Below are 15,311 nucleotides of genomic sequence, written 5' to 3'. Positions count from 1 at the left end.
TATATCTAGAAAAGAAAATTATTTGACAGCAGTTGTGATTTATAGAATAATATAGTAAAATATGACACATGCTTATAAATAAATCTGTGTTTGAGGATTAAGAAATAGAAAAAAAAATATAGAAAACAAATTGTATTTTAGATATGTTCAATTTATAAATCAACTAATGAATATTGTAGGCTAATTTTCACTTTATCCCCCCCTTACCAATATAAATTAAGAATTTTTTATTTTTAGCCCTGTTTTTTAAAAGTCGAAGCGTCCAGAGCGGAAAGGAACAGAGAAAAATTTACATAATTAAAAAAAAGGTCTTAGAAATATCTAATTTGAACATAGTTTATGAAAAATATATTATTTAAACCAATTTAATAATGTTTTCTAATAAACTATGAGTTAAATAGAAGTCTAAATTTGTAAAAATATGTTTTAACCTATTGCTTTCTTTTGTCATTACATTTAATTTTTGCTAAAGATAAACATGTTTATACACAGTTTATGTTGTTTAAAACAGATTCTAGGTTTGGTTATTCTTAGTTTGGTAGTATATTTATTAGCCTTGTTTTTTAGGTTTTCATTGGTTTTTCTAGACAAACAGAGAAAAAATAATGTTATCTTTATGCTCTTTAAAGAATTATTGATGTGTATATAATATCAATTTAATAAGATATGTTATATTTTAGCTCCAAAAGTAAAATATTACATGTTTGGAAAATTATTTAATTCTTAAAAAATATTAATTTATAACAGCAAATGAACCTTGTATAATATTGTTTATATAAAGATTTTCGTTGTTATACATTGCAATGTACAATAAAGATAAATCTTGATCAATAAGTGGAAGAAGGAAATTTTTAAAAAATTGGAAAAAAACGAAAAAACGATTGTTTTATTTTTGGTAAATATGCTATTTTATTACAACTTTATTTTTTTGACTTTTGCTCCTTCACATTTTTTCCGCTTCGAATTTCGAAAAAAAGGGATATTTTTTAAAAATTCTTAATTTATATTGGTAAGGGGGGGATAAATTGAAAATGCTCCATATTGTAAATCTACTGGCTTATAAAAGTTTAATTTTATTACTTGCTTGAATAATAGAGGTTAAAAGCGAGCAACGACAATTTGTTTATGACATTTTTGAGGGTTTGACTATTTTGTATTTGAAATAAAAGATGAAACTTATAGATTTAATACACATTATATTTGTTGACACTTATGTAACAAATGCATATGTATTATGTTGAATATTTAGAGGTCAAAAACGAAACTATATAAGGTTGTTTGAAAGAGAATAATTTCTGAAGACCTTATAATGTACAACGAATTTAAAAGCAGAATCTTTTTTATAGTAAGCCAAACATAATAATAAAAAAGGGTCTACATATTATGATTCTACCAATTTTCCTCGTCTCTAAATGTCGAAATGTGAGATAACATTATTATTTTTAGTTAATATCTCTCTTGCATTGATTATTGGCTTAGTTAATAAAGATAACAAATTTTACATTGAAAGAAATAAATTTTATAGCACAATCACATATTAAATATGTGATTTGTTGATCAAAAGCGGCTTTTTTGTACCACGAGATCGACGTCTAGCTTTTTGTTGTACTTTTCCATTCCTTTATTATTGATAAATTACTAATGTTAAAATGAAAACATGAGTTTAATTATTATAAACTAGCGTATGCTTTCCCGTTTTGAAAACGGGATCTAAATGTTTAGTTTGATAATATGTCTTTCATCCTTAAATTTTGTACAGTTTCCATTTTGGATGATTGAATTTGACAGAGTTTAGACATCATTTTCAAAAATACTTTTTAGTAACATATAAGAAGTAATGTTGTTTTAAAACATTTAATAATCTCAATGAGATAATTTTTGGAACTTCTAAGCTCAGTTTTTGACACTTACATTCAATTTCTTCTTTGTTATTTGTTTTTAAAATTTTTCCTGGAAGGGTTAAATAAATTCTAAAAAACGATTCTGACGATATTTTGGAACTGAGTTTTCTAAAAATAATAAATAGAATAAAAACGTATTGATATATAGTATACGCACTTACAATTATCAAATTTAAGCATTGGGTTTAAATTTGATATTACAATGTCACAATAAGTTATAATAAGAAGTTTTATTTTTAAAATCACAAAAAAAGAGGGGTAAAAAATTAAATAAAATTCTTTTATATATATGGTGGTGATGGTGATATTTAAAGAAACGACATCTCAAATATATCAATCAAAACAATGGCACCATATATTTGACATGTATAACTCTTCCTACAACTAACTAAAGCTTTTCCGTTTAAAAACGCAATTGACATGATTGTGTAAAATTAAGTTGTTTTTGTGGTATTAATTACACATTATTATATTTTCCTACCAATGAATTTTCGGTGCTTCTCCGTTTTGCTGCCCCAAAAAAAAAATGGGGCATCAAATATAAAAAAAAATATATTTATGTGGTGTTTCCACCAGGGAGATGGCCAATTGTAAATAGCATTCAAGAATGCTTCTCCCTGCACCTAAATTAGTTTTAGTAAAATGGTTTTTATTAATTCTATTCCCATGTGGGTAATTAGCTGTCCTCTTGTGAGGGGATAGGTATCTTTGTGTCCTCCCGTAGTTATTCATATTCTCTTGATTGTTCATCTTTTTTTGTGTGTAAAATAAAGAGAAAATATTTATAGTAAAATATTTTCAAGAAAATTCACTTGGAGGGAAAATAAGAATAAAAATAATAATGTGGCAATTAATACCACAATTTATTAAAATCAATTAGAACATCCATTTCCTCAGTCTTCAATACATTATTTAAAATTTTTTTTCTAAAAGTATATTCTTCGAGCCAAGATTCGATATTCACACGTTTTACTCCGTGCTGTTTAGTCATTTCAGATTTCATACCAGACCAAAAATTCTCAATATTATTAGTATGAAAACCTTCTTCATTAGTAAATCCTATTGAATAATTTACAATAATGTGTTTGAGTTTTAGATTCGCTGCTACACCGGGATAACTAGGATGGCCATCAAATAAGAACTGATCCCGGTAAGACTATATCTCCTATTATCTTTGTTAAAGTATTTATCTTTCGATCCGGAACTTGTACATACAAAAAACTTTTCTATCTACAGCTTCTATTAACCCGAAAATCCATACAGTATCTTTAATTCCATCATCTGCTCTAGATGGAACTCTAATAGTTCCTCTTCTACACAGTACAGTTTCATCAACTTGAACTTGAACTCCCGATCCACCGATTTTGCAATCGGTTTCCAATTTCTTTCTAATATATTCCCTCAATTTAAGCTTTATTTTTAAAATAGTGTCATTTGACACACACGTTAAACATTTAATTAATCTATAATTGCTGTTACAAAGGACCAAGAACACAACAAAAAGATAAATTTCAAATGATAATTTAATGCCAGGTATAAATCTGTTTTTTGCCCTGCATTCTTGTCTCATACACCTATAAACTAATCTTTCCTAGTCCCTTTCCAATAATATTGTAAGCTTTGCAACAACATGATCACAAGAACCACATCGTCTAATCAAATTAGTAATTCCAGTCTCTATTTTGTAGTTTTTACATGAGGCAAGACTGGAAAACAAAGGATGTCTATAATTATAAAAGTTTCTTTTTGTCATTTTTGGGGCTTTTTTAAAAAAAAAACAAAAATTATTAATTTTTGCTTTTCTCCGTTTTGCTGCCCCATTTTTTTAGGGCAGCAAAACGGAGAAGCGCTGAATTTTCGGTACAAACCGTTTAGAGCCCGCTTTGAAATTTTTTAAAAAAGGGAAAATATAAAAAAAGAGACTTGACGATTTATCTGTTGATTTGAAAAGCCCAGAGGAATTGGAAAGGGTACTGATTGTGTTCTTCCTAATTTATTCCATGTCTAGATCAAATATTTCTTTTTAAAATGAGATAAAACCAACTAAATTATTTGGTATTGTGTCTCAGAATCGCTAGGTATACAGCATTGATCGAGTGATTCACAGTCCCGTGCTCCATCCCTTTGCTTGTCTCATGTGGCCACATATGTTACCCATTGATTAGTGATCATGATAGAAACAAGTTATACATTATCTTGTATTACCTCAAGGAAATAGCAGTATTTCTACTAAAACAAGAAACAAGCAAGGCGGCAAGCCGATTCAACATCAAATGCTTCCCAAATAATGTTTTCTTTGTTTTCTATGCAAAATTCATTTTTTCACTTTAAAGCTCATCCGCCTCAACAAATATTGTTTTTGCCAATTTTTACATTTTTGACAGGGGGTTTTTAATTTCAAAGCGGGGGTTAAACGGTCATATACCGATTTTTCTTTTTTTTTATACCCCACATGAAAGATTAATGTGAAGAACAACAACGCTTATAACTACGGGAGGTCACAAAGAGACTTAACTTATCTTAAGAGGATTGAGTATTAACCACCGGGGGAAATTTTTTTTAAAATGAAACTGATTTAATTGCAGGAGAAGCATTATATGATCTATGCCAATAAATTATTATCGCGGGTTAGAATTCGTTTTAATTTGTCAAAAGTTTATTTTTATCATTCTTTTGATTGTAAAGATATGCAATTTAACTATTAATGATGTTTAAGACATGCAGGACTAGTAAAAAATTTTTGTTATTTTGTTAATCATAAAGAAAAAATGAAAAATTTTGAATGTAAATTGCTAGAGAATAAAAATATAATCAAATTAAAAGCAATGTTTAGCTAGATTTATTTTTTTTTCTTTTTCTTCAGCAATTTTTGCTAGTTTTCCTTTAATCAAATTGATATCTCCTTCTACTTTATTTGGATCAAGATCAAAAATTTTTATTAATTTATTTTTATCTACTCCTTGTCGTTTATTTGCAAAAACTGTTCTTATGGTGAAACTTGAATTGACTAATAATCGAATAAAATTTGTCATATTTAGTATTATAAAAACTTCAAAGTTTTCACTTTGTTTTACAATTACTTCATTCATTATATTAACTAAATCCAAATATTGAGAACTTTGCTCATTTTGATCTTCGTTTTTTCTATTATCTTTCATAATATTTCCAATTTCTTTCAAAGTTTTAAAAGATCCTTCGGCAGCTATCTCGTTGTTAATGTAATTTTCTGCTTCAACAAATAAAAATACCTTAATATATTTATATTGGTGGTATCTATTACTGTTAAATATCTTTGATATAATTTTTTCCCTGTTAAGATCTCCTTTATTTTTTAGGCATTCTAATTCCTCTTTGTCTATTAATTTATCGAAAAATAATATATAACCAAAAAATATATTCAACTGATCTTTTGTTTTATCCAAAATTCTTTTGACGAGGAACCCAATTTCCTCTTTTCCCAATAGAATACTAAACGCATCGATGACTGAGTATTCTGTATTTTCCATTAAATCTTGCATTCTTTCTGCATATTCCCTGCTTTCCAAAATATTTTCTCGCTGTAGCTTATATTTAGTGTTATTATTTTCAGAACACTCCAATAAACCTAGCTCATCTCTTAATAATTTTATTATTTCGCAATTTTCATCTTGACGTAGAGTATTCAAAACTTTTTGCCTTCTTTCTGCGAAAAATCTCACACTTTTATCAGAAAAAGAAAAAGCAAAAGTAGATTTGTATAAATCGAAACACTTCTTATAAATGACGTTCTTTTCTTCCAGACATTGGTTTACTATGTCCAGCATTTCGCCTTTGGAAAATTCGAAATAAAAGCAAGCCTTTTCTGTATAAACTAAAGCACTGATACACATATTTCTTTTCGAATCTCTTAAAATTTTGACACATGAATTATGCTTTAGCTCAAAGTCTTCTGTTTCAAAGGGAGCATATTTGTTTATGTTAAAAATTAAGCCTTCCTCATTTTCAATAGCATAAGCAGTTTTTGAATACAAAAATTTGTTTTTGTTATTTGTATTATTTAGGTTATCATGTATTTTTCTGATTCCTTTTATAATGTCCTTAAAAAAGAATTTTTCATTTAAATTTATGCATACGCCTGTATCAGCATCCATATAGTTTAAAAAGACCTTATATAATTTATAGATGTCCATAATTTCTATCAATTTTCTTTCATATTCATTAAGAATAATATCTAAAGATTTTCCCTCACAATTAATATTTAATGATTCTGGTATTTCTGATTTTTCATCCTTCTCAAAGTCTAATATTTTAAAAGAACACCCAATTTCCTTATTTTTTTTGAGCCATAAGTCTGCATAACCATTTTTAAAGTGATCTAGCATTTGATAATCTCCTCCTTCGATTTTTTGAATAAACTTTTTCGTGGTTTCACCATATAGAGGTTTAAAAATTGCTTGTATAGAAACAAACATATAGAAGACATGTAAGATGAACATAATGGGGGTAAAGAAAAAATTTATTTATATACAAAAAAATAAATTAAAAATTATCGATATTTTATAAAACTTCTACAAAAAAATTAAAAGATGTTTATAATCTATGTAAAAGCTTTTAATACAATTTTTAATATTTTTAATTTATTATTTTTGATTTTGAATTTTTTATTTATTTTTTTGAAAAAAAGAAAAATTAAAACTTTAATTAATGTTTTATAAATTCGAAAAACCAATAAAAAGTAACGAAATTAGCAATATCAATGTCACACAATATCTTATTTTGACTCTTATTAACCAGTACAAGTTTTATTTTTGAACTTTGTGGACATCAGATTTTTAATCTGAAATGAATATTGATTTAATTAAACACGTGATATCCAAAACAAAACTTCAAATCAAAAAGCGCCTGGAAGATATAACACAGCATAGATGGAAGGAGTTACATATGAAAAAAACGGAGGTGGGGTACTTTAGAACCCCCCTTTTGAAGCGCTTCGATTTTTTTTTCGAACCCCAAAATTGAAGTGCAAAAAAAAAGAGGAGCAGGAAGGGGACAAAAATTACTCAGCACTTATGACATTAAAAACAATAAATAAATATATATTTATGTACACAATTATATTTTAATACAAGTTTTTACAATAATATAAACCAATAATCATTTTTTGCCCTTCTGATTTTTTAGAATTGGGGACAAAAACGCTCCCCTCTGAGAGTGTTCACTTTATAATTTTGAACCCCAAAAACGAAGTGCAAAATAAACGAGAAGCAATCATTAGTACTCAAATTACTTGCATCTTCAAACAGTAAAAATACCAAATAAATATATATTTGTATACGAAATTAGATTTAAAAAAAGATTAAAACCATAAAACTATATAATTCTAAATAACTTAACATATTTAAATTAAATTTTTTGATTTAACAATCTGTATAGATCGTTGAACATTGTTTTAAATTTTCTTATATAAATAATATTTATAATTTTAATTGTTGGTTTATTATGAAAGTAGATTTTTGAAGAAAATCTACTTTAATAATAAACCAACAATTAAAAAAAATTGAAAAAATAAGAAGGGCGAAAAAGACACAATACTTCAAATGATTATTATAACTAAATCTAAAATAAATTTTTGTATAAAAGCATATATTTATTTATTATTTTTAATGTCATAAGTGCTTAGTAATTTTTGTCCCCTTCCTGCTCCTCTTTTTTTTTGCACTTCAATTTTGGGGTTTGAAAAAAAAATCGAAGCGCTTCAAAAGGGGGGTTTTAAAGTATCCTTTACCCGAAAAAAACTTTCATTAAACATTGTGATAAAAAACTAATAATGAAAGTTTAGTGTACAAAAATTTATATAAAAAATATTAGTTCTTTTTTATAGCATATTTTTGTTCTTTAACTCACGCTCTATTGGTTTCTTATAACTAAATTGAATTGTGTTATTTTTGAAAAAAAGAAGATGTTTTTTAATAATTTTTAGATGATTAAAATAATCATCTAAAAATTAACAGTATGTATATAAACAAAAAAAATTAATATGATCTATGAATTCGAAAATTTTTTATTATCTATGTCATTTTTTAAGCTTTGCAATTTATTAGTCTTTCTAGTATTACTATTGTCGTAGCCCATCAAGTCCAACCAATCATCTTTCGACAAATGGACGTATTTGATTGGCTACTTAAACTATTTATAATCATTTCCAAAAGAGGAGATGGAAACTCCAATAAAGTAATTGACAACTATATTACATTTATTAAACAAAATTTTAATTGAGCTATGTCTTGTATTTTAAATATTTAAAACAACTAAATGACAGTAAGTTTTTTTTAGTAGCTAGTATGATATATGACAAGTTCAATACTTTGTTTTGTATTGTCCAATAAACATTGTTCCTCGCATTTCTAATAAAAATTTGTGCCAACCACGTTATAAAAATTTTTACGTTCAATACAATACACAAAATCATTATTATATAATTGCAGGTGCATTTATGTTTTTAAAGCGGCTTATATGTTTTTTTTTTTAAATAAGTTTTCTTTTATTTTATAAGTTTCTATTTTCTAAAAAAATGAATCTTGTTGAAGGAATTGTGATTTTAGTAGAAAACACTTTTGAGACGTCAGATATTAAAATCGTTTCGACGACTTATAAAGGCTCTCATAGTCAATTCCCCCTCTTAGACTCATACTCCTCGATGTCATGTCTCATACCACCCGGTCACAGACTTAAATGAAACTTCGTCGTCGACGAAAAATGGTAAACCAATACATATTGTTTTAATCTAAAATGTCATAATAAAGAAAGCTGCACTAGAGACTATCTTTCTTACAAGAAATACTAATTTTGACTTATTAAAAGTTAAAAAATAAAGACCGAATTTTCGGACTTTAACCAAGTCTTGAGAAAAAAAACAACAAACCACATTTCCATAAAAAACATAATAGGCACGGCGAGTAATAGAGGCAGTTAAACTTCAGCTTTTAATCGTATTGAGATATTTTTAAATACTTTTAAAGCTTTATTTTTTATACTTCGTTTGTAAATTTCCGATGCTTAAACTTTTTTGCAAATTTAATAAAATAGCGTAATATTTTAAAAAACATATTTACAAAATCTATAATAAATTGAAAATTATAAGCACCATTGTGTCGGCTGTATTCTGCCAACCGTTGTAACTGGGTTGTTAGTTTCAATTTTTTTATGGTTTGCTTCTTGCGTACCTTTATTTTAAATCTTCTTTTTTAGTTTTATAAAATCAGAAGAGTTATTTGTTTTTATAAATAATGATACATTATAAATATTTGAAATCTGTTAAGCGTTGTTTAATAAGTTTACAACTAACAGCATCGGCGGTGTAGTCTAAGACTTTATATATGATGAAGAACTCTTTTATAAGACAAAAAAATTTATTCAATTAAATTTCTTTAAATAGTTTTTTTATCAACTTGCGGCAATCATGTTGCAGGTAAGTTAATGTTTGTGATATCATGATATAGTCAAGTAATCGGTTGCAAGTGAAGACGATTACACAAATCTCTTTACAAACTATATTAGTTTGTAAATGGGCCTAAAACTATATCTTCTCAAAGGTCAATTTGTTTCTTGATATTTCCATATTGTGGTGTTAACACCGTGAGGCGGCCTGTTTGTAGATACATTCTAAGATACCCCTCCTTGCAAATAAGTTTTTATTTAATATTATATTAATGGATTTTGACTTCTCTTTCGTCCTTTTGTACTAATTGTAGCTTGTTTAATTTAAATAGAATAAAAAATATTTGTCGCAAATATATTCTAGAAATAGCATTTGAAGGATAATAAAATTATGTGGTAAAAAATACAACTAATTTGTTAATATATAATTTTTATCTTTGGAAGTGCGTGTCTCGTTATGAACCCGGTCTTATAGCTGACACATGGTATCTTCTAAGATATTAGTCAAAAAACTCAGTACACGATTTCGAAATTATACAAAAGAGAGTATAAATTCTTGTAAATGCATGATAATCGATTAACAATTTGTTTACCACTCTATCATTCTAACTTTGTTAATATGCTTTTAGCAATCTTAAAAAAAAGGTTTCTCTAATTGTAATATCTTATTGGTATTCACGATATTCTTTAATATATATGATTGTTTTGCTTGAGATCCACCTTATTACAACACTTTAATTTATAACTATTCACTTTTAAAATTTTTTAAACCGTAGTTTTTATCTTTGAATGCTTAAGAAGATCGATGGTTTTTTCTACGTTTTTCAAGCTGCGAAAGCATCTAATTTTTTTTTGCAAATGTAAAAATAACTGCACATGCGCCATGTAGATGTGCTTTAATAAATCTTCTATTGTTGCGTAATTGGGGCAATAGTGCTGAACTATGACAAAGATTCGTTTTGTTAAATACTACTGTATATTTGTGTTTTATTTTGAAAAAATAAAATTTTTTTTTATCTAGAACTTTTACTCGGAGAATTTCCACTTTAGTCTTCCTCTTACATAAAAATACCAATTTTTAGAAAATACATCTATTTTTCGAAATTTAAAGTGGACAGAACGAGAAGGGGAAAAGTCATAAAAAAAATTTATAATTGTTAAAGACAATTGTAAGTTAAGGGTTAAATTTATTAAATCTATATTCTCAACATCCCCGCGCTAAATTTAGAATTGGGCGATGAAATTATCTTTACTACTTCCTACGCCTACTACTGGGCTCTCAAAATAAAAGTGCATTTTTATGTTAACTGACCATGGGCTGCGCTTTACTCTACCGCGTCTTACAATCCCTTCTAGTATTGGTCTTCGAGGTACTTTCTTTCCCTGTTTAATACATGTAGTCTATGGGCATGTGATTATTCTTTACACATGTCTTCCCAACAATGAAATCGAATTTTTTCCGTCTATCTCATTCTTCGACTAAAACACAGTTTCTTTTTGATTTTCTTCTCTTTTTAAATCTCTCTGGATTTTTGAACACCATTGATTCAACTACCTTGCCACGATAGCTTTAATGTGAATAGTGGGATTACCACTACACTTAATCTCGACAACTCTTATGCCAGATCTTATTACAGTCAATACTGTTTCTCCATAGCTCTTTATAGCTACTTTACGTCTTCACCTATCCGGGTCCCTCGACTGATGCAAGCCATCACCTTCTCTTCTGTTAGACAACCAACCATCCCCATTCTAACTTAGACTGCATTTTTTTACGTCTCATGCTTCGACGGAACTTACGATCTCTTCTTTTGTTTTTGCTTGGGCTCAATAATTTTATTCTCCACCATGTTAAAGACAATTGTAAGTTAAGGGTTAAATTTATTAAATCTATATTCTCAACAATAATAAAACAACATAAGATTCAAAAATAAACGAATGTTTTTTTCATTACTTCTTTATCTTACTATCTACTTGATCAATCTATACTTATTATACATTTATATGTATTTTGATAAGAAATATTGAATATATATAATGAACACTTAAATAACTAAATTTAATGATATAAATTAAAAATAAGTAAAAACATATTATGATATTAATAAAGTAAATTAATATTACACCATTTTATATTTTATAGTTTGCAATTTTATGTTATATAATACCTATGAATGTTTATAAGAACATAAATATGAAATTTTAAATCTTCTTTCGTCTTAAAAAACTAATAAATTAACAAAATTCCTGCTTTTTTATAAATAGTAAATAATAATAATAATAACCAAGCCTAAAATCTGTTTTAAACAATATACAAAACATTATTATAAGCATTAGAATCTAATTATAATGACATAAGAAAAATAAAAGATTTATTGAGTTAATCTAGAATTAAGATTAGATATTCATAGCACAGCTTTCCCCGGTATCGCTCATGGAATTCAGCTCTTCACAGACTTTGGTTTCTGTGGAATTATTAATGTTTTCCAACTTCGCTTTTCAGCTTCATTCCCCTTTGCCGACACCATTTCTTTAACAGTCGCCATATTCGCTAGTGCGCTTACAGCTCTAGCCACTTCTTCTTCTCCTGCATCCTCCTGATCGTATCCTCGTCGTCGTTCCAAAGAGATTGACTCTAGAGTCTTCTTCATCACAATAGACTGGATATATGCTTCCAGGTAGGGTTGTATTTCTAGCTCCCTGGTGTACTTTCTGTGATATTTGGTCACCACTCCATCCCATGTCATTACATAAGGAACTATTCTTGTCCAGGATTTATGTATTAGTCCCAGTTCATTTGCAAGAAGGTCATATTTTCTTAATTTTTTCATTCTCAACTATAGTAAGTCGATCCTGGTTGGTTATACCAACTTCGACTATTAAAATTTCTTTCTTCTTCTTGTCAAACACAAGAATATCAGGCTTATTATGAGTCCCCTTTATATTAGTAGATATTCTCGTATCTACTCTTATTTCGGCACGATCATTTTCCATGATCTCTTGTACTGAGTGTCCACGTATTTTCTTTGTCTTCTTAAACCCATATTTAATACATAGTAAGAGATGAATCATCTAACTACCTAGTTGTGTCTTTTAATATAATAAAACCCAGCATTCGATCATACTTAGTAGCTAAATGATCCACGGTCTTCCTATGATATCCACAATGGGGACATTGTACCTCTTGTCCACAGAAGATATTTCTATCCCGTAGGAAGCAATAAATTGCTTCAGATCTAGCCTGATTGTTTCCTTTAACCAGCCAGGTAGAAGAGTCCCTAATGCTTACTAAATCATTGTCCCTGGCTTAAACAACTTTCCATGTTTTGTCCTTAAGTTAATTTTGTTGTAAAGCGCTTCTTTTTGGGATTCTATTAGCATCTTCTTGGTTATCTCTCCTCAAGCAAAACCTAATCCTTAGATACTCGTGAATTGTAAACAAGTGGGATTTGCTCTCTGCCTCTACTTTAAGTATCGCTGCCCGTCTTAGTGAGCATTTCTAGACCCATCTAATGTTTTATAAATATTCAGAAGCATACTTTCGCTTCTATCTTCGATACTTATGAGGCCTCTACCCATTTCGGATCTAGGAGACATAAGAAAATAAGCATATTTTTATGTATTTAGACATATATTTTACCACAATTCAGTAAATTAATTCTTAGGTTTGTTTTATTCTTATGTTTCTCATACAATATGACCAAATTAGAACTAACTGTTTCTACTTTGCAATTTATTTTAGTTTACACTTTGGTTTTCCAAAAAAGGGATATTTTTTTAAAGATTGGTATTTATATTTGTAGGGGTCTAAAGTGGAAATAGACCTTTTTCTCTTTGAGTCTTCTCGTCTTATAATTATTATTTTTGACCTTATTGAAATTTCATCTTTCATGTGTTTTATTCTTTATTTTTTTATGATACCTCGTTATTTTTTAAATAAGAATGGGTAAATTATAAAATAAGAGTAATCTTAAATTTAAACTTTTACAATCGAGAATTTAGATTTCCATAAATTAACCTATGAGGAATATAAACATAAGATTAATATTTTAGAACTTGCTTATTCTTTTTTTTATGAATAAAAAAAAAAGCTTATATGAACATAGTATAACAAAAACAGACTCATTTTTACCTCTCTTTTTATAATGTGACATTTTATAAATATTCTTGTCATCCTGATTACAAAGCATTCTTTGATTTTTCCGCTTTTTTCACTTTTCTTGGATTTCTTTAAATCTTTTATTTACCCCCCTTCAAATGAACTTCAATCCTTTTAATCCTAAGAAAGAAGATCAGCCCCAAAATCCAAATGATCCATTTTCAAATATGAACCAATCAAATACTCCCCAACAATCTTTATACTCCACTAATCAGCAGTCTACTAACCCATTTATGAATATGCAGCCCGCTCAGCCCGCCAATCCTTTCGCTAATATGCAGCCCACTCAGCCCGCCAACCCCTTCGCTAATATGCAGCCCACTCAGCCCGCCAATCCATTTGCTAATATGAAGCCCACTGCTACTTCTACACAGCCTTCTGTATTTGGTACACAGCAGTCTACTAATCCTTTTGCTAATATGCAGCCACAGACTTCTTCTAATTCTTATAATTTATTAAATCAAGTGTCTAGTACACCAAGCACACAGTTTAATAGTACCAGTACATTTCCTGGGATGCAGACTAATAATCAAGCCGCTGCTACACCGACTACGCAGTATGGGACATTTGGGACACAGCAGAATACATTTTCATCTTTTGGGCAAGTACAAAATACGACGCCACAAGTAGCAGACCCCTTCGCGAACATGAAGACTCAAGTAGCAGACCCATTTGCGAATATGAAGACGCAAACTCAAGCAGCCGATCCTTTTGCTAATATGAAATCTCAAGCATCAAGTCCTTTCGCAAATATGCAGCCTCAGACGCAAGTAGCTGACCCTTTTGCAGGCATGAAGACACAAACTGCGACTTCATTCGCAAGTAATCAGCTTCAAACACAGCAGCCCCAAACACAGCAGCCTCAAGTAGCAGACCCATTTGCAAATATGAAATCTCAAGCATCAAATCCATTTGCAGGCATGAAGACACAAACTGCGACTCCTTTTGCAAATATGCAGCCTCAGACGCAAGTTGCTGACCCATTTGCAGGCATGCAGCCCCAAACACAACAGCCTCAGACTCAAGTAGTTGACCCATTTGCAAACATGAAGCCTCAAGCTGCAGATCCATTTGCAAGTATGCAGCCCCAAGCTCCAACTCCCTTTGCAAATAATCAGCCTCTTGCGACTCCCTTTGCGAATAATCAGCCTCAAACTCCAACTCCCTTTACAAATAATCAGCCTCAAGTAGCAGATTCCTCCACTATAACTCAATTACAATCACCCCCAGTTTCTCAAGATACAAATGATTCAGTTTCTGATAAAACTAGTATTTTCGGCGACAATAGTAAATTATCAAATCCCGAAAGAAACACCTCTTTTGTCCAAATGTCCCTTTACGAGATCATCCAAGAACAGACTTGTAAATTAGAAGAAAATATTAAAGATTTCAATACTAAAGCCAGAGAGATTTTCGAGGAAGATGAGAAGTTACTCGAGAGTCTTAATAATTATAAGATAATTCTGAGTCAATTAGATAAAGAAGAGACTCGTCTTGGTGAATTAGAAGAGAATGTTGATTTCTTTGAGAAATTGTTAATAGACCAGAGTAAGAAGATTTATAATGATGAGGATGATGAATTAATAATGTGTGTTAAGGAGGTTGAGAAGGTCAGTGATGAGTTTTATAAGAATTTAGAAGAGAAGAAAGATAAAGATGAAGAGGTTTTAGGATTAGTGAAAGAGAATTATAATTTGTGTGAACTTGTAGATGGGAAATTAGATTTATATGAGAAATATTATCAGAAATAAATTTAAATAAATATTATTATAATATCTAGTATAATATGATATTATAATATGATTTAAAAATTAAATTTTTATTTACAGGGGGGA

The 15,311-nt window shown here is 28.9% G+C and overlaps 2 protein-coding genes across 2 annotated transcripts; one reads left to right on the top strand and one right to left on the bottom strand.

Annotated features, from left to right (window-relative positions):
- Positions 1–4,717: 4,717 nt before the first annotated feature.
- VNE69_11012 (putative SP-containing protein) lies at positions 4,718–6,376 on the bottom strand (the record flags this gene model as incomplete). The annotated part of the gene is made up of 1 exon (XM_065474914.1): positions 4,718–6,376. One exon carries the CDS (start codon positions 6,374–6,376, stop codon positions 4,718–4,720), a length of 1,659 nt encoding a protein of 552 aa, XP_065330986.1.
- A 7,198-nt stretch (positions 6,377–13,574) lies between these two features.
- Positions 13,575–15,227, top strand: VNE69_11011 (putative nuclear pore complex protein; the record flags this gene model as incomplete). Its single annotated transcript, XM_065474913.1, has 1 exon — positions 13,575–15,227. The coding sequence occupies one exon, from the start codon at positions 13,575–13,577 to the stop codon at positions 15,225–15,227; it is 1,653 nt and encodes a 550-aa protein (XP_065330985.1).
- Positions 15,228–15,311: the final 84 nt, after the last annotated feature.

Source organism: Vairimorpha necatrix, chromosome 11, assembly GCF_036630325.1.
Source record: "Vairimorpha necatrix chromosome 11, complete sequence".
NCBI classification, from domain to species: Eukaryota; Fungi; Microsporidia; family Nosematidae; genus Vairimorpha; species Vairimorpha necatrix.
Note: the sequence above shows the minus strand (reverse complement) of the source record. Positions and strands in the feature narration are given on the sequence as shown.